Genomic DNA, 21060 nt, shown 5'->3' on the forward strand with positions numbered 1-21060 from the left:
GTGAACATCAGCTGAGCCGTCGTCAATCATCTGTGTTCCCAAAATATTCAAGCTGTCAAAACATAAGTGAGAAAAAACTGTGAAAAGATGAATGAGTCTTTGTACAGTCCTGTCTTTTTTCTGTGTTTTCATATATCTTCAATGTCTATTTTAATATTCAGCAAAGCTTTAGCTAAGAAGATACTAATGGTTAAATGAATCCATTAAGCTTTATACGCTGACGGTGTTTTTCTGTCCTACCTGTCCGACTTGGTAGCCCTCCAGAGCCGTGACCTTCTCCGGTAGCTTCTTGTTCGAGGTGTTTCCCAGCCCCAGTCTGCCGTAATCGCCGTTACCAAATGTGAACAGCTTCCCATCCGCTGTTACCACCGCTGAATGTTTGAACCCACAGGACATCTGGGGAGGAAAAAGAAAACTTAAAGTATGCCTACACCTGAGCAAAGAAAAGGCAGCTAAAATCGTATATATTACTTTTGGGTCCTTCTGAGCTGTGATCTTCTAATTTACCAGAAAAACTGAATCAAATCCCTTTCTTCGTTATGCACCGTGCTCTGAAACACTCCTGAGTACAGACAGACTGACCTGCACCACCTCCTCTCCCTGCAGAGCTTCAATCTGTCTGGGTCGGCGCTGGCGGTCACTGTTCCCGTGGCCCAGCTTTCCGTAGTCCCCGTCCCCCCAGCTGAACACCTCGCCGCTCTCCGTCAGAGCCATGGAGTGACCGTCACTGCCACACGACGTCACCAGCTGAGTCACAACAAAACCTGTGGAAACAGGCAGAGAAACTTTACTGAAAACAACTGCAGAGTTCACCACATTAAAGGTAAAACTCAAAAAAACTATCTATCTCATGAACATCTGGTCCCAATTAATGCAGCTTGGACCAAGATGGCTGTCGGCTGGGCACCAGCAGCCAATCTGATTTGTGATCAGGTTTCTGATGAATCTGTTGAATCTTAGTCAGTTATAAATTTAGTTACTTAAACCTAGTTAGATGTGAAAATGGGCTCTAAAGGATTTGTTTTCTAACCCAGTGGACAACAACTGTGTCACCTTGAAGAGCTGAAATGACGGTGAGCACGTGCAGGTCGTCGGAGTTGCCCTGTCCCAGACGGCCGTAGCTGCCCTCTCCACAGGCCAACACCGTCCCGTTAGGCTGGATCACAAAGGTGCAGTTCTGACCGCACACCACCTGGAGGACGATGACAAATAGGTGAGTCAGCAAATAACAACAGGGTTCAGGGTTTAGCTGGTAAACAGCCCCGCTGCTGTGTCAGCGTTCATATCTGCGGTTTGGTGAAAGCACAAACTCGAAAATTCAAAATTCATTAACTCGCTTACTAACGCTTACGTTGCGTAAACACTGGATCCTACATTTTCTATAATGCAACTAAAGCCCTGAAGCTCCCTACTTTTCTTTCTCAATACAAAAATATAAATCCAGCAGACCCATAATATACTGTATATATCTTTAAAGTGTAACAGGTGATAAATATATTTACTCTTCCAGCTGCTCTAACATGATGTTATTGGATGTGATTACAGACAACAGGCTGGTGTTTTGTGGATCTAATTAACAAACAGGTGACATGATGGTTGTATGTGCTGTCCGTGTACCTGTTGTGCCTGAGAGAAAGACGGAGCAGTGGTCGGCACCAGGATGTTTCTGCCTGCCTCTGCCAGCTGGCCGTGTCGCCCTGCACCCCACAGATACACATCGCACTTCCCTCCGAGGTGCCAGTCCTGCAAACACCCAACACACAAACACACACACACACACCCAACACACACACACACATCGAATTAACAGGTTGAAACAGCAGCTCTCGCCTCCACAGATAAACCATGTATTACAGTTAATCTTGGCATCAGTTTAAATCACCTCTGGTCTCGAGGTGGCCCAGGACATGATCTGCTCATCCATACCAGACGCCCATTTGCTGTTGTCCTGTAAAAAACAGGGTGTTATTATGTACCACACAGGTGTTCATTACACTATAAATTACAGCTCCAGCAGCTGATGCAGCTGCACGAACACCAGCAGCCTCCCTCACCATGAGCAGAGCCATTTCATCTTTGGGCACAGGCTCCAGGTCAGGAACAGAGAAGGACTCAGGGAAGGTGGCGCCTCGGGCGAGGGCCTCCGCCGCCTTGACTGTTGTGGAGAAACAGTCCAACCACGCCCACTCACTGGCACTCCAGATGGCAGTGCCAGACTCTGGTGGGCAGTGTCGGAGGTGAGGCGGCACAGGGGGGCGACACAGGAGCTGGTCCAGGTGGAGACCCACAGCCAGGGAGGCGAGGCACTGCATGTAGGGGCTGTGGACAAGCTGCTCCCCACATACGACGTGGGGCTAGAAGTCGAGAAGAAAATGATGGAAGAATCACACTCAGACACTCAAATACTGTTAAATATTAATAATCCGCGATGGATTCCTGGAGTTGTATTTGTTTATGCAGTAATGAACCCGTCTGTTGTAATATCTTTATCTAGGACTTTTTCAGTCTGGGATTTCCAGCAGTTCCCAGAATCCCACTCAACAACACCATGAAAAGTTGTCCAATTCAGCTGTCGTCTTATTTTTCACGATGAAAAATGGGACGGCAGCATCGCAGCCAGACCACTGCTGGTTAGAAAACGCGATTGTGACACTCCAGCCTCGGGGAAACTCCGGTGTGGCATGAAAACGAGACTCTCCTCAGCCCCACAACCAAGAACCACCAGCCCCCGAAGTATTAACTGCTCCAACTGTGAGACATTTTGTCTTCATGTGGGGCTAAAGAAAACAACATGGACCTAAATCACACTCCAAACAGGAGAAAAGGTAACTGGAACAGCTTCCCAGCCACACAGATCCCAGGATGATGACTTACAGTGTGAAGAAAGAGGTGGTTTACATGGTGGTAACAGACACAGCATGGGAACTGTCCTCTTACCTTCTCGTAGGCGTACTGCTCCTGCAGCATGACGGGCAGCCTCTCCAGGAAGGCCCTCATACAGGGCGCCATGTTTAGGCCGACCACGCCCTGCTTCTTCAGGGCCGTGCGGCAGGTAGCCAGCACGTGGTTGGACGCCATGAACTCTTTGGAGCAGTTCACGACCAGCACATCCTGCAAGTGAGGCCAAACAAACAAACACACGCACACGCAAATGAAACAGAGCAGAGAAAAAAAAAAAGGATTTTAGTGAATCATGGGAAAATATGAATCAGGTGACAGGGCTTACCTTTGACCTGTTGGAGCAGACAGCGACACCCACATCTGGGATCCAGACAATATTCTGGATCGCTCCGGAACCGGCTACCACTGTCTGGAGCACTGACCCGTCCTGTCGAACACGGACACACACGAGCATACTGACTCCAGTGGAAAGGTATTCAGTGTCACCGTAAACAGCGGCGTGGTGCACGATGAATCATTTGTTCTTTTCATCTCTATGTATTTCACATCATGTGTTTCACACGTACATCTGTGCATCTACGTGACTTGTACCTGCCGGATTTACATGTATCCTGCGTGGGTGTTTTCATCTCCATCTGTGCGCTTATTTCTTACCCGCAGGGACCAGATGTTCATGAGGCCTCCCACTCCTCCAGATGCCAGAGCCAGACCATCAGGGCTGAAGGCCAGCGTTCTGACTGGAGTGATGTGGCCCTTCAGCTGGAAAACACACACCGCTCCATCTTCTGACCACCGGGAAGACTGCAACACAACCACAGCGACAGCTTGTCAGAGGGAAGGAAACACCAGCTCTGATGAAACACATTTTGAGATTTGGTCAAAAATGAGCATCTGGCAAAAAATGTGCCTCCTATGACTCTTTGCACGCGTAGAAAGAATAAGCAGACTGATATAAATCCACATGTATGGACAGAATTTTTGGACAGGAGAAAAAAAATTCCCCTCTACATTCATCAGATGTCCAGATACTGAAAAGTAAAAGGCAACAAATGCAGCAGATAACTGCAAGTCTCTAAACGAGATCCATCTTCATCAGTGCAGAGTGATTATTTATGAAATGAATGAAGGTACCATGAATTTAGGTTTTGCCTCATTGTCCCACCATCCCTCTGACTCAGACGAACAGGACTCTGGGAAGTTGGAGATGTCCTGAGGAAGAGTCCAGACTGAGACCAGGCCATTCTGACAGCATCTGAAAAACACAGCGACACATGAAAGTGGAAAGAATCCTCTTTTTTTTTGGGGGGGGGGGGGGGGATATATTGTTGTTCCATTGTTCCATCAGCCACAGTCTGGCAGAGTATTACAGAACAACCTACATGGCTAGCATACTGAGGGGCTTAGGCCCACGTCCAGGCAGGCTGCACCAGGCCACACCGTTAACCACGGAAGGGTGTCTGAGACTCTGCAGGCAGCGCCAGCCAGAGCCTGACTCAGAGTCGTGAGAGTCGTGGCTGGCCCAGAGCTTCACCGTCTCCTCTTTGGCACAGGTGAGTAAGACCTGGCCGGAAGGACTCCACTTCATACTGGTGATCGACTCCTGGGAAAACGATGAAATAAATGTTGGCTATAAATCTACAGTAAACACAACGTTTTATTCGGGAGTGATTCTTTTTGTGGTGGTAGTTTACCTTGTGTGCATCAATGACCACGATGGCTCCCTTTTCTAAAGGCTCTTTGGATCCAATCAGCAGCTTCCCATCTGCGTAGCCCACAGCAAAAGGCTTGTCCTCACTGTACCAGGCAATGTGCATCACTGCCACTGAGAGAGGATATAACTTTTTAGCGGTCACGTGCATGATCAGCAAACATTTGTGAACTTCTAACGAACTGGTAAGAGCTCAGAAACACCGTCTCCATACCATCTTTCCTGTAGCAGTGCTCCAGCTCGGTGCGGTGCATGGTGGCAGTATCCAGCACCTCAATGAGGCCCAGGGATCCGTCCATCCGTCCCACCAGCAACATGTCTTTGGGCTCCCCGCACCACAAGGACTCGGCCTCCTCTTCAGGCCAGGCCAGAGCCGACACCCAGTGAGGCTGCACGTCCAAAAGGCCCTTACCACCTTAGAGGAGGGGAAAGCCGCTCACAGTTACACTGCTCATTTTATCACACACAGAATGTTTGTTTACGCTGTGTCCATTAAGAGCAGTTTGAAAATCTCTTGAGGGACAAAATCTCAGACTGTGGCTTTGATCTGATTACACAACAACACCCACAGAACCAGAGTTATGCATTTAGTGGGTCTCATTTGCTTGTGCAATAAAGACACAGTCACATTTCAAAGGCACAAGAGAAAATGTGCCCATGAAAGAACAGCAGAACAGAAATGTGACTGTGGACTTTCATCCTTGAAGCAGTCGAAAGTGGCCAAGGACAGATGGCGCATGCTGCAGGGTGTGTGGTGGAAGGCAGGAAATGATGATTGGACCACATCCAGTCCCGTCGCGGATTCATTTTTAATGGGAGTTATAAAATCTTAATATCCTCTCATTCATATTCTGTGGACCTCACACACCAATAACGCCAGCTGAGTTACACAACAGGCTTTATACTCCAACAGTTTTTCAAAACAACCGAAATGGAGCCGATCATTAACAAACTGCAAAACCAAATGACAACAGAAAGAAAACTCCAGAGGAGCTGGAGCTGCAGAAACAGGATTTACCATTCACTTGCCAGATGTTGACCATTTTCTCCATGGCAGAGGCCAGAAATTTTCCAGTGACACTCCAGGCCAAAGGAGACAAGCAAGGATCGCTGGGAGATCCCAAGCCTGACATGCCCTCCTCTGAAGACCCATCACTGATAAGACATGAACAGAATAAACAGTAAGTAAGACAAAGTTAAAGCTGCACTGCTTTATTTATCGGAGCTGGTCTGTAACCAAAGAATTTCCCTGCAGTGATTAATAAAGTTTTGCTGATTCTGATTTATTTGACCATGTCGGGGCAGTGGATCAAGCTTTAAAAGACACAGTGGGTGCCCCTGACCTTTATACCTTACAAACAACCTCTTTCACATTACACATCTGATCCAGTGTCCATACAAAAATATTGATAAGTGCAGCTTACGCAGTCCTAACGCATGTAGCAGACTCACTACGTGTACAGTAAACAAGAAAAATAAGAAAATACAGCCAAAATGACTCCACTGCAGACCGAACACTGAGGTTTCTGACGGCAGAACACAGGACATGTTTGTGGCGTTTCAAAAAGCCTTACTCTTTGTTGAAGATGCAGGTCTGCTGGAGGGTGTACTGGCTCTTGGTTACATTCCACATCCTGACCGTCCCATCGTTGCCACTGGTGGCCAACAGGCCTTTCTTACTGCACCAACCACATGTAATGACCTGAATCACACAGAGAAAAACTTCATCAAATACCAAACAAAAAAACAGGCACAGCACAAATGATCAGATAAGTTTTTAAGGTTTCAAAACAATTCTGTGTTCACAAAAAGACAAAGAAGAGTGCTAACCCTGCTCTGGTGAGCCTCTAGCTTGATGGAGGAGCATTTTCGCAGGTCCCCCGCCATGTCGGCAAAGGTCTGCGGCCGGCTCTGGTTGTTGTCGCGGTCGTGCGCCGCCAGTGTGCGAACCAGCTGCTGAGCAGCCCACTGGCGGTGCTGTGAGGAAAGCCTTGAGGACAGGCAGCAGGCCGCCAGCGCGTTGGCCAGTTCCAGAGGGCCTACAGCGGAGGGATTATGGGAAGGATGGGCATACAAATGCGCAATTAGACCTGCTCGACACGGAACACAAGGTGACAAGGTAGCCCGGTGAGTGAGAGAGGAAGGAGCACAGATGAAAAGACAAACATGAAAACACAAAAAGCACAAAATAACCCAAAGGTGAACCAAGTGAACAGAGAGAAAAAGTGCAAAGCTACCACAAGCATGAGCCGTGTGTGCACGGAAGCTTCACGGACATCAATGATGAATTTTACAATATGAATTACACAGTTACGTGCAAATTATTATGAGATGATCAGCAAAAAAGACATTATACACACTGCCCTGACATTAAACATGTGGAGAAACACCTGGAAGATACAGGACAGAAGCACTGACTGATTTATACAGTTTGCTTTTGTGATTGAAAATTAAATTACAAAAAAAACAAACAAAACAAAAACAAAACCATGGGAAACATGGGACATTGAAAAATAAACAAGGAAAACAAAGTAACAGCTGAAATAAGCCAAACACAATATCTGCTTACTCCAATATGAGATATGATTCTGTCACACAATGGCAGCCAATGAGATAACGAGGAACAGTGAGTAACTCACTGGTTAACATGGAACACCAGCTTTTTTGTGCACTTCCATCTATACAAACCTCTTTTCTCCAGATCAGCCTTGTCATAAGCAGGTCTGAGTCTGGCCCCTTTATCTGCCAGCAGAGCTACCAGAGCCTGCGTCACCACAAAGTTGGGCGAGGTGATGAGCTTGTTCTCCTCAGCCACGCCGCGCAGGAAGCTGGGCAGGAACTTCCTCTGGATGGGGTCGTCCACGGTGGTCAGGTTCATACCTGTGGCTGCAGAGATCAGGTTCTGGAGAGGGAAGAAAAGACCGTCATTATGAGTCGCACGTTCAAGGTAACAGTGAGGCTGTAGATTCTTACAGCACTTAGAGAACTCAGCAAATTGCTCAGCAAAGCTACGACATGGACTAAGATGAAGGTTGGTGCTGGGCTGATGAGTCATGCTGAGTACCTGAGTGCAGAGCTGCACCAGCAGCTTGGCGGCGTTGGGACTGTTGGAGGCCAGGCAGCCCACTGCTGTGCTGAGGTAAGCCAGACAGGAGATGGGTTTGCTCGCCTTGGCGGCCCCACGGGGCCTTTCGGAGTGGCCGGAGCCTGCTGTGGGACTGGTGGAAAGACCGGCCCGGCCTGCTGCCGCCAGGCACATCAGCCTAACCAGAGTCCTGATGTCAGTCAAACCAAGAGACTCCAGACCCGCTGCAAGGCTGCAGCTCGAACCACTGTGTGGGAAGGTAGGAGGGGGAGGGAGGGAAGCTGAGTGAATTTTAAGAACATTTAAAAACATTAAAATAAATGTTTTCATCCATTAGTCTTATTATGATAAAAATTATTGATCAGCAAACAAGGACAAAGGTTGAATACACATTTTCTATAGTAATTATAAACAATGTGATTAATGAACATTTTGTCTTCATGTGTAAGGGAACATTTATAAAGGTTTGGTACCATGCTGCAACATTTGTACTAACTGAGAAATTTTTTCTGAGATTTTGTCATTTTGTCTCCGTGGTTTCATAATTATTGGGTCTGTTTTGTTGAATTAAAACTCCTGTGTGTTGAATTCCTATGAAACTTTGAATTTTCAGTTCCTACACACAGTAGCTTTACATTACAAATCACTTCACAGCTAACGTGTTTGTTTAAGATGGCGTTTGCCCTCATTCAGTCTTTGACTGAAAAAAAAATGTCCATCTTGCATCTGCTGAGTCATGGACAATTATTATGAAAAAACTGTTTTTCTGTGTAATAAAAATCAAACAAATAAACTCCCACCCTGCAGAGAGGGAGTGTGTAAAAAAAGGCTACCTGACAGACAGCAGGGACAGGGCTCTCATCACCATGGTCCTGGCCAGCAGCACCTGGGCTGCAGCCGTCACCCTCCTCAGCGCCATCACACGGTCATGGGGGTTCTGCAGGGCTGCTGCCTGCTCCCCGAGGGTCACCCTGCCCGATGAGCTCTTATCCACTGAGGTCTGACAGCCTGAGCACAAACACACACTCAGTTTGTTGCTATTACATATGATAAAAAAACACAGGGAAAAGAGCTGAACCGACGGCTTTACTTCAGTCAGGAACACAACACACAGAACTATATGACACAGATTACATAAAAAATGCCTCCGTATCATACAGAACCTCATCCTCACCGATCTGCAGCAGAGTCTCCTCCATACTGTTGGTGGCCGTCACCATTGCCACAGAGGCTCCCAGTGGATCGCTGTCAGGGAACTGGACAGCCTCCGGAACAATCCTGCGCTCACTGAGACCCAACGGCCCGGCCAAAAGCTCGAACTCTTCCTCCCCTGTCAGCTTCTCATCTTCATCAACATCCAGCATGTCCCAGTCCTCTGCAGCGGGACGGACAAACACACAGAATTTGAAATCAAAATACAAACACGTACAGTTTTATCCAAATGTTTGGAGAGAAATAAGTACAACACCTGCAGCCAAAAGGCATGAAAAATTAGATAATATTCTTCAAATGTTTATGCTCTGTTGAATTTCAAATCATCATCAGTTGTTACCTTCATAGACACTGTCTTGTTTTCCCAGGAGGTCGGGAGCCTGTCCCTTATATCTGAACACAAACCACAGAATGAAAAGAGAATTCATCAGTTTCACTTCCTTTAAATAATAAACTGCCAAATAATGCCAACATGACACACAGTCCACTCACAGAGGCAGGTGGCAAAAACTGTTTTGTGAGAAAACATTTGTAATACAATAATGTGTGAGAACATTTTGCAGTCGCTCTGGGTCTGCCTGTGCAAACACACACACATTTCAGAGCTGGCATCACATTTTAAACTGGCAAACACACTGAGAGCTAAGAGTACTGTGTTAACCCTGTTACAGAGCCCCAGGTACCAGGTAACGAGTCTGGTAAACGACTACAATTAATAGTTAAATTGTTAAACACAACTGTAGTAACCACTATTAATTTTTGCATAATATTAATACGTTTGTCTTGAATTTTTCCATGAATAAAAACACACACCATGTACTGAGCAAAACATATCTTTTCATACTTTCATAATATAATATTTGTGCATATATCAGCCTGACTTATCAGATCCAGCCATAGTGGTAACCCAGAGTTACCACCATAAAAAGCAGTGTTCATTAACACTCTGTGAAGGCATACCTCTCCACAATGGGGACCTTGGCCTTGCTTTTGATAGCCAAGTACTTCTCTCTGCAGCCACCACACAGCAGGTAGTAAGGATTCCCGCTGCCACACTCCCCTCCGAACCAGCCGTCCACGTAGGAGCCGTTGCTGCGGTAGCCTTGCCGGTTGGCGCTGCGGCCGCAGCCTGGGTGGCTCTTCTTCATGTGCTGATTGAAGTTGGCGACGTTGGCCTCGCACAGCTCGCACACCACCACTTCATCCCGATCGTCCGTCTCACACACATGCTGCGCAGCGTGGCACGATGACAGAGAAACACACACAGACACACACACATTCACATTCATGAGAACGAAACGTATTTACACAACACGCACACAAGATAAAGCTGTTACGCCTCAGAGCAGCAGTGAAGCTTTCATGCACTGTATTAGGTGTCACGTATGAATCTATGACGGCTTTGCATTAACGAACTCCAAGCAACAGACAGTTACCAACATTCAAAGAAACCATCTGGTTGTGTTTAGTCGTTCACTTCACGCCCGTTAGATCTTCTGAGTGAGTGGGTTTTCAGGTGAAATGTGGCTGAACAGGTGAGTGCGTCTCAAAGACCTGACAGATATGTAATGGGTTTACTGTGATGGAGAAGCAGTGCAGGGCAGGTAAAGAGCAGAATGGGGATGGCAGCCCTCTGACCATAGCATAAAGTCACACACACCCATGTTGGCCAATCCAGTACCTCCGGGATCCACATTCCCAGAATGTCGGTGTCAGAGGCAAGGTCCTGGCCGAACATGGCCTCCATGGTCTCCTCATCCAGGTCCATCTCCAGTTCTTCGTCCAGGTTGAAGTCATAAAGGGCAGCCGGGTCTTGTTGCTGCTGGAGGGATGAGACCTCCCGACGTGACTGACTGTGGTGGGCCTGCACTGAGCGATACAGTCCAGCTTAGGAAGGAGAGGAAAGTTTAACGTGAGGCGATGAAGCAGGAGGTAAATCTGCAATTTGTTCAGACCAAGTGTGAAGAAAAAATGCTCACCAGCGCGGGCTAACAGCGTTCGAGCAGCCAGGTCAAAGCGGTGCTTCCTGCCCACAGCAGAGCGTCCTCTGAGGGCAGCACCGCTGGAGGCTGATGCATTGTCTTGCTCCAGACCCTCAGGACTACAGAGCAAAGGAACACGTTTGTTTTTATATGTCAATTTTACTAATAAGCAATGTTTAGTATAAATTACAGTCACTGTGATGAGATGGAAAACACAATTTTAACATTTTTAATCTTTAAAAAATATAATAGAATGATAAAATATGTGAGCCCCTACCTCTCACTGAAACCCTCCTCCATTTCTGAAGCATCTGCACTGGCGATGTCTCCAGGAGAGCACAGATACGAGTTCCTATCCAGAGACTTGCCTCCTGCAGAAGCTGTCGCACCTGGACAGGAGGAGTCAGACCCATCACCACCGACGCCGCTGCCTCTGGTGTGAGGCTCGTCGTGCTCGTCCTCTGTGCCCGGATGTTCTATCATCCACATGGCCAGTACTGTGATGTTCTGAGCGTCTGCTTCTCCTCGTGCACCTGGGGAAAATAGGAATACACACACTGGACTCCTCCATATACCACAAAATGATGTCATACAACAATGTCAACAAAGTCATCAAACATTTTTTGATTTCCACCCTTTTCTGTGTTTATTAGGCACAAATTTAACGCCACAATCACTATTACATTGCCTCGGTCATGTAGTGTAGGCACTGCTCTACTCGATCTCTAGTATTGAGCTGTCTGTGAACTTGTGTTGGTCCAAAGAATAATTCAACTTAAATCCACTTAATTAAATACAAGACAAGTGCAACCAACTTCTCAGGGGACAAGCAGGAGACTGACCAGTGGCCTCCAGAGCTTTGGTGATCTGACGCAGGGAGAAGCCCATCTCCAGCAGGGGCACAGCGATGGCAGGAGGAGGGGGAGATGTGGACAGCCTGCTGCTGGGGTCCGACAGAGCTGCAGCAAACATCAGCCGCCATTAGTTACATCCTAATGAGATCTGGGAACTCTACACAGCGTTTCCTGGTATTCTGAATACCACAGAAGTTTTTCAATAGCACAAAAGATAATATTTTCATGCAAGGTAAGCTGGCATACTTACAGGTACCTGTTCTGTTCTGTGGCCTGGTGGGCTGAGAGTCAGGGGAGGTGAGACTCTGCCTGCGGCCCACTTCATCTGACGGAGAGGTTGGCAGAGAGGACACCGGAGGAGTCTGCGCTCGGCGGGTTGGAACCAGGGTGGTGGTTGGGTAGCTGGAGAACATTTGCCTGTAATAACATTGAGAAGCATTAAAAGAATCAACTCAATTTAATCCTACATGAAAAAACCAGGTGAATGAGTAACGCTAGCTGACTGACGATATGTGCAGCCACCTGCTCTGACCTGAGGAGGCTGAGAGGCATGACCCCTGGGGACTCCGAGGCAGGGACGGTCTCTGTGTCTGTGACAGGTGTGGTAGCGGTGGTGGTGTCCTCCAGTGAGGAGCTCATGAAGGAGGTGGTGCTGGAGGCAGAGGGGCTGGTGGTGACGGGGGTTTGTGCCAACTGCTCACCCTCTGTACCTTCCCCCTCGCCCTCTGGTTCACTTCTCACTCCTGTGGGACACAAACAGAGAGACAAAGCTGATGAAATGCCTGTTGTTCACGATATGTTCATACAGTGAGGATCCAAGTAATAACAACAAGCAGTGCATTCCAATTATTCAGCAGTTTAGCTGTAAACTGAATCCCCTTGGGTGGTTTTTGTTATTGTTAACATGAAATCATGTTTCTCTCTCTGGGATCTTTACACGGACTAAAAATGAATCTCTTGTAAAAATAGTCAGCAGCTCTAATTTAAAGCACATTAAGTCTCAACATATTCTCACCAGGCTTGACTTTACCCCCACTGGGCTCCTCCAACAGCCCGTTCACCACTAGTTTGTAGATCATGGCCTGTGCCCTCTCCAGGTCTGCCAGGCCCAGGGCCCGCTTGATGGGAGAGCGCATCACAGCCCGCTTCACCATGTGGCGCATGAGAAACTGCAGAGCCGCCCGCATCTCCACCTCCTCCTGGCACACTGGTGAGGTGGCAGCTGTGCTTCCGCTGGTGCTGGCATTTAGATCAGCATTGTGCCCACTGGGTGCCGCTTCCGGTAATACCTTGATGTCAGAAGAGAGAAGTGGAGCACATCTGAAAATGTGACCTGAATCTGTTTCAGGAAGGAGATTTCACTCACGCCTGCCGTTGTTTTTCTGCAGAGATTCTGTGTGTTTGCTCCATATTCAATGGGTCGTGAATATGTCATATAAAAACAAGGTATAAAGGTGAAACCAGTGACTTTTTCTAGAGGGAATAATTCAGCCGGAAACAGGTAGCATAGCTCTGTCCAAAGGTAAGAGGACTCCAAAGGTAACATAACTGTAAAACCACAATTTGTCTTTTTTTTTTTTTTTTTATCAGTTTTTAATCCGATTAAACGATGAGATATAACGTGTTAATAACTGACCCTTTAAAGGTGTCGGTACCTTCGGACAGAGGCAGGCTAGCTGTTTCCTCATGTTCCAAGCCTTTATGCTAAGCTAAGCTAAGTTAACCTGGCCAGCTGCAGTACCTTGGGAATCAGCAGCAGCTCAGCATATTTGCTGCAGCTCAGCAAGGCGCTGAGGGTCTTCATGGCTCCCAGGTAGAGGTACGACAGCTGCACAGCGTGGATCTCTGACTGGGTGGCGATGCAGGAAGGAGAAGGCTCGTGGCTGCGGGAGCCATGCTCGTGGCCCTTCTTCCTGTTGCCTTCAGCAGGAGTGTGAGGAGCTGTGGTGAAAAGGGTCTCACTTCCACCGACCCCACCACCGGCCACAGAGGAGATCTCACTCTCTGACTTTGAGTTGGGCGCCACGTGTGCTTTCACCTCATCCAGGCTGTGGGACACGCGCAGGTCAGAGGTCGTGGTATTTGGAGCTGCTCCAGATGAGGCTCCAACGCCGTCTCTTTGTTCATTACGGCTGTGTCCTTCATTTTCTGCTTTATCATCATTGGTGGTCGGCTCGTGCCCGACTGATGCTGCGTTGCGATGCTTCTTGTCGTGCCGTCGTGCGCTGAGCTTGGCAGCAGTTTCCTCATGAATGCTGGTGAGGTAGGTGAGGTCCAACAGCAGCGAGGCGGTGAGGCCACGGAAACGCGCCACGTCAAAGGGCAGCGGCTCGCAGGGCTCCAGGTTGTATAGTGGAGTGTCACTAGGCGACCAGAAAGTTGGGAAGCTTTAATAGGAGGGAGTGGAGAGTGAAAAGAGACAAGGGAAGGAAACACAAAGTGAGGGAAAGGGCAGGAGAGAAAGAGCACAGCATGCAAGACAAATAAAAAGATGGAATGTGTGGGTATGGTACAAAACCAGGCTGCTAAATGTTTTATTCATCTACGCGAAAGAGTCATGATGCAAAAAGGCAGGTCAGCAACAGAAACTTAAAAAGAGTTAGGGAAAATGGAGGGTGAAGACGTGATTAAAAAGCAAGAGGCTAATGCAGAGGGCATCAGAAGAACATGGACAAAAAGGTGCCACAGCAAAACTTTTTCACCCAGTACCTGATGGTGATCTCAGCTTCGTCCCACTGCACCTTAGCCGAGGTACTGCCTTCCTTCACCACACCCAGCAGAGTAGCATGGCGTCCGGTCTGCTTGTGCACACATCGCCCGCCTACGCGGAGGCCTGCGTCTGCACCCCCGATCACCGCCAGGACCGGCCACACCTCTGTACAGAGCGTTCTCAGGTGGTGCTCCGACAGCTCCCCCAGGCCATGCTGCCGTCCGTGGCGTCCCCTCTCCTCCTCCGTCCTCGCGGGCGTTTCTTGGCTTTCTCTCTGGGCATCGTGCTCTTCACGGCTCTGCACAGAGCGGCTCTTTTTCAGTCTCTGGCCACCACTACCACCAGATGCACTGGCTGACTCTCTAAAGCAAGTCTTTATCTTATGAAGCCGTTCGATCATTGTTTTGTTGATCCGATGGGTCCAGTGGTCAGTGCGATGTAAGATGCGGATCAGCTGTGTGGTGGCCTCAGCCAGAACAGTGGCCATGGGGCTGCAGACCGGGTCACCGGGTAAGAGGTCTCGAGGTGTTCCCCTCATCTGCATGTCACAGATCTTAACCTGGAAACATTCAAAGATGAGCAAAATATACATTTATATAATGTTCTTACATAAACATAGAGAAACAAACAGGAACAACACTAAACCCAATAAAAAAAAGGAAGAATTAGATTTTTTTTTAATCAAAACACTAAAGAGTTTCTTCCAAAAGAGAGAAAAGAAAACTGTAAATGCAAGTCTGAAGAAAAGACATCTCAATAACCGAGTAACTGACGAGTCTCTGGGATGCACTTGTCTATATTCTGGTGATTCTCTGCTCATGCACAGAAATCATCAAAGGATAAACTAACATGAAAAGCCAACACAGATAAAATAACTTCACGTTGCTGTTTTGCAGAGAAAGAGGAAGTCTGTGTCTCAGACAGCTGGACATTTATGTCCTCTGACCTTCTCTCCTGGGTTACTGCTATAGAACATCACACAGGGATAGAGTTCAGTGGCGTCCACGTCCTCAAAGGCCAACTTCGGCTCCTGTGGACCAACAAGTTAGAAGTTAGAGACAAACTATTCATTATCATTATTATTTCTCTGTAAGCAGCGGGTGAGTTTTCAGATGGTATTTGATAATGGGTGGCACAGCTTGTTATTTGTTAGTGTTGAACACGTGTTGAACGTGTGTTGCTTCGGTCTCTCACCTCTCCGTTCTTGCCAAAGGAGATGGTTCTAGCCTCCATGTCCAGGACGCAGGTGATGAAGTCTCCCTGAGTAAAGCTGCTAAGTGTCAGCGTTTGTTCTCCATTGTGATAGAGGTTTCCGCTGTAGGCCCGGTACAGCCACATGTCTGACGTGGTGCGGTGGTTGAAGTCGTGCACAGGCCATCGTGAGACCCCAACACATGTGCCCTCATTTCCTCTGTTCTCCTTCACGATGTAAAACTACAAACAGGCAGAAACAATTACTTCAGCCCTGTTATGTACACAGTGCTAACCCACCATGCTGTCTGTGCATATACCATAAAGCTGGGGACTGCAACAGCAATGCTAACAGCGTCTAACTGGACTAAATCAGCATTTTTGTTCCACTTATAAAGATATAGCGGAAAAGTGCTGTACCTTCCACTGGTAGCATCCAGAGGAGATACCAGTGGAGGCCAGGCCGTAGCCTTTGCCCCCACTGCCATGCGTCAGCCCCTGGCCATTTTCCACCACACAACACTGAGCCTTCTCCGGGTCAAAGGACACCTCCTGAATGGGGAGGTTCTCATCCTCCTCCTCTGCCTCTCCCTATAGATCAAAGAAACTGTCAGTCAACAAAAGACACAGGAAGGGTTCGGAAAGGGAAGTGGTCTGCTGCACACCTGTAGTTTGAGTTCTTGGACTTTTTCTTTTATCTGGATTGAGTGCTTCGCTTGAGCAATGGGAGCTTCCCACATGCAGTCAGACAGCAGGGAGAAGAGGCGCTCCACAACCTGGAACAGAGCAAACATTAGCTTCCAGAGAGACAAACTGTCTGTTACATTAAGGAATTAGGCCTCTGTTTTTGTTACAGTCAAGAAATCCCATGAAGAACCAACAACGCCTTGGTCTGTTACTCAATACTTTCCCACCTCTTTACCCTGAAGCCTGAAGCACAATGGTTCCTACTGAAAAGGTAAAGCTCACAAATATATAGTTTCATTTTTTACAAAGGTTCATAAAACTTGTTTAATTCTGGTCTTTCATTGGGAGTATCTGACAATAAGAGAAATAAGGCATATCCTTTAAGGAGCTGTATATTCCAAAGTAAGTGGCAAACCTGTGTCATCTGGTCATCCTCCATATTGGCCTCGCAGGCAGGCAGGATGGCCTCCAGAACATGAAGGGCTAGGAGCCGAGTTCTCAAGTTTCCCACCAGAGGGACCCCTAGAATTAACAGCCGACACGTGTTAAGATGTTGGTTTGTACTGAGATGGTGACTTTGCGTTTGTTGTCTGAGGGATTGATGTGTTGTTTTTTGTACATGAGCTGGAAGCTTTTTGTGTTATGCTGTTCCCTGTATCTTTAACCGTGCCGGTGTCTTGTAAATTACCAGTTGCGGCCGCAACCTTTCTCTGTATTGTGTTATGAAAGCTGGTTACCTGAGCAGCACTTCTGTGCAGCAATGTTGAGCAGCACTTCGGTCCATTTGGGGGAGGCCATCTTGGACTGGATGGCCTTGGAGGACACCACTCTCCTGAGGAAGACCAGGAAGTCTCCAAGGTGCAGCTCTGCAGTGTGCTGCTTGCGTATCAAAGCTGAAACACAACGTGCACACCCACAGTCACAGGCTGCATATGCTGCAAGTTGATTAACATACTGTCACATTTCAATACTAAAGAATCTAAACAAGAAGCAACAATTCATGTTTAATTTTAGCAACCGATTTTAGTTTCAAACCTAAGATTAAAACTTTCACTCATTCCAGATTATGTAACAGAGCTGGCTCTTGTTTCCTGATCGTACGACTCACTGTCTGTTCATCATTCACATGTCAGCGAATCTGTTTGATCATAGCTTCTGCTGACGAAAAACCACACTGCTCACGTGAATGCATTAACGGCCACACTCTTATCACCTCTGAAGTCTTTCTTTTCAGAGTCTGCACTGTCCTCGTGTTTGTTGTCTTCTTGGTCTCTCCCAGATGACAGAAGACTTACTCCTGCCTGGGACAGCAGGTTCTTCAGCTGACTGCAGAGCAGGTCCAGCAGCGACTGGACCACCTTAGGACTCAACTTGTCAGCATACGTCCTGCAAATCCAAGGAAAGACATCGACACAGCAGGTGAAATAAGTATCGGACACGTCTTCATTTTTCTCAGTAAATATATTTGTAAAGGTGCTGTTGACATGAAATGTTCACTAGATGTCTTTAATAACAAGTAAACTATGTGTAATAAAATGGAATGGCACAGGGAAAAAGTATTGAACACGCTCACTGAAACTTATTTAATACTTCGTACAAAAGCCTGTGTTGGAAATGACGGCTTCAACACGCCTGTGTGGAGAAATTAGTCTCATGCATTGCTCAGGTTCAAATCCTGAAGATTCCACAGGATGAACTCTAATCTTTAGTTCTGTTCATATATTTTCTGTTGGATTCAACTCTCTGAACTTATCTGTTTTGGTTTCTTTGTATGTATGGATTACTTGGGTTGTTACCGACATCTGGTGAAAATTTCATGTCACCAGCACCTTCAGAAATATATTTACTGAGAGAAATGGTGACGTGTTCAATCCTTATTTTAGCCGTTGTATTATCTTTTCTTTCATGTCACGGCGACTCGATTCCATTACTTTAAAATCTCCTAAACTTCTTACCCCGTGCTGATGGCCAGTATCTGCAGCAGGCGGGTGGAGGCCACCTTCAGGGCAGTGCTGAGCTGGGACACCCCGGGTTTCTGCAGCAGCTGGAGCGGCTGCCCCAACATGGTCTCTGTGCCGCAGAGCTGAGACAGCACGTTGAGCAGCCCGCTGGAAATGGCGAGGGAGACGTCCACGGGCTGGTAGCGAACGCTCAGTGCGAACACAGTCACCAGCAGGAGGCGTTGCTGGGCTTCTAGGGTGGAGAAAGAAACGAGGCAGAGATAGAAGCATGACACAGGCTGCCGGCAAAACTGAATCTCCATGAAATTAGTAACAATAAGATAAATTATATTAGATTATTAATGCTCAGAACATATCGTAGCAGTTTGTGTTACCTATGTGGTGCTTGTTTGCCTGCAGTGCTCTCTCCAGTGTGACAGACAGCTGCTGGTAGATCTTATGGACAGCTGTCTGGATTTCCATTTGGAGGCTCCTCTTAGCTGCTTTTACACCATCCTGCAAAAAACAGTACACACTAATATGTTAAAACGCAGGCAGCAAACATGGTAAATATAACTCTCTTCTCCAATCAAATCCAATACAAACTCTGGGGCCATGAAAACTGGCTGAAAATGTATTAAATACCAAAACCCAATCATTAGGAGCCTCATGCCGCACCTGGTAGTGATGTAGCTGCACACTCTCTCTCTTCAGCCCTCCGGTGCCCACAGTGCCGAGGCCAAAACAGCCAGCCAGGAACTGCAACCTGACGGAGGTGAGCAGGGAGGACGACTGGAAGGCACTGCTGGATCGATCTGCATTCCCGGGCTGGCTGCCCTTCTCCTCCATGCCAGAGATCAACACCACAATCTGGTGGAGCGCCTCCAACCGCAACTGGAGATAACACACGCCAGCAATCAGGTGTGTATTCTAACAGGGTTACGCATCTAACTCTTTGATTATCTACTCTCTTGATTTTTTTTTGGCCTGCAAAATCACCAATAATCTGCTGCTGATCTCACAAAATCAACTAATAAACACAATCTCATTGGTTTGGCTTGATCATCACATATTATCTCAGATTTCTGGTTTAAATGGTAAGTCTGGTGATATTCTGTATTTTTCTTATAGTCAAAAAATGCAATGAAAAGACTAAAAACAACACTGAACAGATCTAACAGGTGCTGTGTGTCTATCAGAGCCTGATAAATCTCATTCCACTGCTCAAAAACTACTGGAACACATCAATAAGCCATTCAGTCGCACTGGGTGACATGGTCCCATAATAATGAATATGAGCACTTCAGTTTATTATTAGAGTTAATACCACATAACCCGTCCCGCAGCTGTAAATATTCATTAGCACCCCCAAAAGCCACAGCTGAAAAATAATCCTCAACAAATGTGTTCTTCTCTACCCACTGCTAAAAACTACAGAACCCAACTGCTGAGTCTGTACTCTGCTTAGTGTTTAAAAAAAACACAGGTATATATTTGTGACCACCTGTTAAAGGATTTACGTCTTCAACAGGAATCAGTGGGATTGTAGTTTGGCACCACAGACAGGGCACGAAAGTGAGAGTGCTGGGAGAGAGGCTGATGCTTTAATGAGTTTGGTCTTTTCAGGGGATCAGCTGACAACAAGAAAAATATAGAATATCACCAGTCTGATCCTTTAAGCAACTCTATTCTGAGAGGATTTTATAGGATTAATCACATAAATATTAGATAAAATTTTCATATCCCCGGGTGTCAAAATAAAAAAAAAAGTTTTTTATTTCAGAGTCCAGAGTACAGAGTCAGATAAAACCCCAGAGACAGTCCCTCACCTCCGCTCTGCTCTGCTGCTGCTCCATGGCCAGGATAGTTGCCTGTGGGCTGGTGGACATACTTTCTTCCGGCTCCTTGAAGGCCGGAGCCAAGCCCACATCACCGCTGATAAAACTGACCATGTTGTCAATAAGAGCGTGGATGCCCAGCGAGCGGCTCAGGTCCAGGTCCGACTCTTCATAGGAGTGTGCCGAGCTGTAGCTCCGCTGACGGCTCAGTTTGGCCCTGAACCAAGACTCGGCCAGGGAGTCCGGCGAACTGTGCAGTAGGCCTGGAGACGGAGAGGGAGAGGAGCCTTTCAGATGCAAGATAACTCTTCTGATGGATGGACCATGTGGCTTTTAAGCACTTAAGAGCTATGCAGCGCAATGCATTATTACTCTGTAACAGTTCATCAAATGGCCAAATGCTGATTCTTCATGCAGGCACAAGCCTTCATCAGCCATTATGAATCCATCTATAATGGGCGCGCTGACTTTCACCCACTGAGGAGAAGTGGAATGGTAATCAGAGCCTTTCCATAGAACAACCGGAAGCACTGAGGTTTAAGTATCAGTACGGATGATTTCTCTACAGGTGCAACCGCTAATTTCCATGAAATCTCTTCAGCGTGACGACTCACATTCTTCAGAATGAGTTGTTATAAGCACACCTGTGTGTTCTTGATTTGTTTTTGCCTTTTATGTAATAGCACACTACATGGAAAGAAGAATATGAAGTGTCTGAGCTGTAAACAAGGCCCTCATCATGAGAGATGAATGGGGGGCATCACAGTCATGGAGGGATGAGCTAACAAGCAGAAGAAACATGCCATCGTTTACTTGCTTGGAGCTCCTCTTGTGTTTGGGGCTCAACTGCCCCAAAAGAAGCAAATAAACTATCCACACAGGAATCAAAAGACAGAGAGACAAGAGTAACATATGAAAGATGACAAAGACAAACCTGAATCATCCTTACTTA

The 21060-nt window shown here is 47.1% G+C and overlaps 1 protein-coding gene across 7 annotated transcripts in view; it reads right to left on the bottom strand.

The window, feature by feature from the left end:
- Positions 1-21060, bottom strand: part of herc1 (HECT and RLD domain containing E3 ubiquitin protein ligase family member 1) — a 46225-nt gene that overhangs the window by 9634 nt on the left and 15531 nt on the right. For 2 of the 7 annotated variants that reach the window (XM_041045704.1, XM_041045415.1), the window contains exons 26-67: positions 20100-20371; positions 18949-19164; positions 18666-18786; positions 18286-18523; positions 17544-17716; positions 17068-17223; positions 16746-16852; positions 16309-16419; positions 16064-16234; positions 15647-15886; positions 15399-15482; positions 14452-15011; positions 13484-14129; positions 12758-13031; positions 12275-12485; positions 11993-12159; positions 11731-11847; positions 11166-11421; positions 10886-11007; positions 10567-10793; positions 9867-10135; positions 9247-9299; positions 8869-9069; positions 8528-8702; positions 7674-7941; positions 7298-7511; positions 6440-6699; positions 6184-6311; positions 5628-5764; positions 4824-5024; positions 4593-4723; positions 4281-4501; positions 4033-4153; positions 3556-3702; positions 3227-3328; positions 2938-3111; positions 2055-2354; positions 1883-1948; positions 1618-1743; positions 1054-1192; positions 583-764; positions 241-396 (exon numbers count right to left, since the gene is read on the bottom strand). In XM_041045704.1, coding sequence (XP_040901638.1) covers positions 241-396; positions 583-764; positions 1054-1192; positions 1618-1743; positions 1883-1948; positions 2055-2354; positions 2938-3111; positions 3227-3328; positions 3556-3702; positions 4033-4153; positions 4281-4501; positions 4593-4723; positions 4824-5024; positions 5628-5764; positions 6184-6311; positions 6440-6699; positions 7298-7511; positions 7674-7941; positions 8528-8702; positions 8869-9069; positions 9247-9299; positions 9867-10135; positions 10567-10793; positions 10886-11007; positions 11166-11421; positions 11731-11847; positions 11993-12159; positions 12275-12485; positions 12758-13031; positions 13484-14129; positions 14452-15011; positions 15399-15482; positions 15647-15886; positions 16064-16234; positions 16309-16419; positions 16746-16852; positions 17068-17223; positions 17544-17716; positions 18286-18523; positions 18666-18786; positions 18949-19164; positions 20100-20371 — 8240 coding nt within the window. The remainder of the gene's footprint in view (positions 1-240; positions 397-582; positions 765-1053; positions 1193-1617; positions 1744-1882; positions 1949-2054; positions 2355-2937; positions 3112-3226; positions 3329-3555; positions 3703-4032; positions 4154-4280; positions 4502-4592; positions 4724-4823; positions 5025-5627; positions 5765-6183; positions 6312-6439; positions 6700-7297; positions 7512-7673; positions 7942-8527; positions 8703-8868; positions 9070-9246; positions 9300-9866; positions 10136-10566; positions 10794-10885; positions 11008-11165; positions 11422-11730; positions 11848-11992; positions 12160-12274; positions 12486-12757; positions 13032-13483; positions 14130-14451; positions 15012-15398; positions 15483-15646; positions 15887-16063; positions 16235-16308; positions 16420-16745; positions 16853-17067; positions 17224-17543; positions 17717-18285; positions 18524-18665; positions 18787-18948; positions 19165-20099; positions 20372-21060) is intronic. The other 5 variants (XM_041045617.1, XM_041045874.1, XM_041045473.1 and 2 more) reach the window with 5 other exon arrangements.

Source organism: Toxotes jaculatrix, chromosome 1 (assembly GCF_017976425.1).
Source record: "Toxotes jaculatrix isolate fToxJac2 chromosome 1, fToxJac2.pri, whole genome shotgun sequence".
NCBI classification, from domain to species: Eukaryota; Metazoa; Chordata; class Actinopteri; family Toxotidae; genus Toxotes; species Toxotes jaculatrix.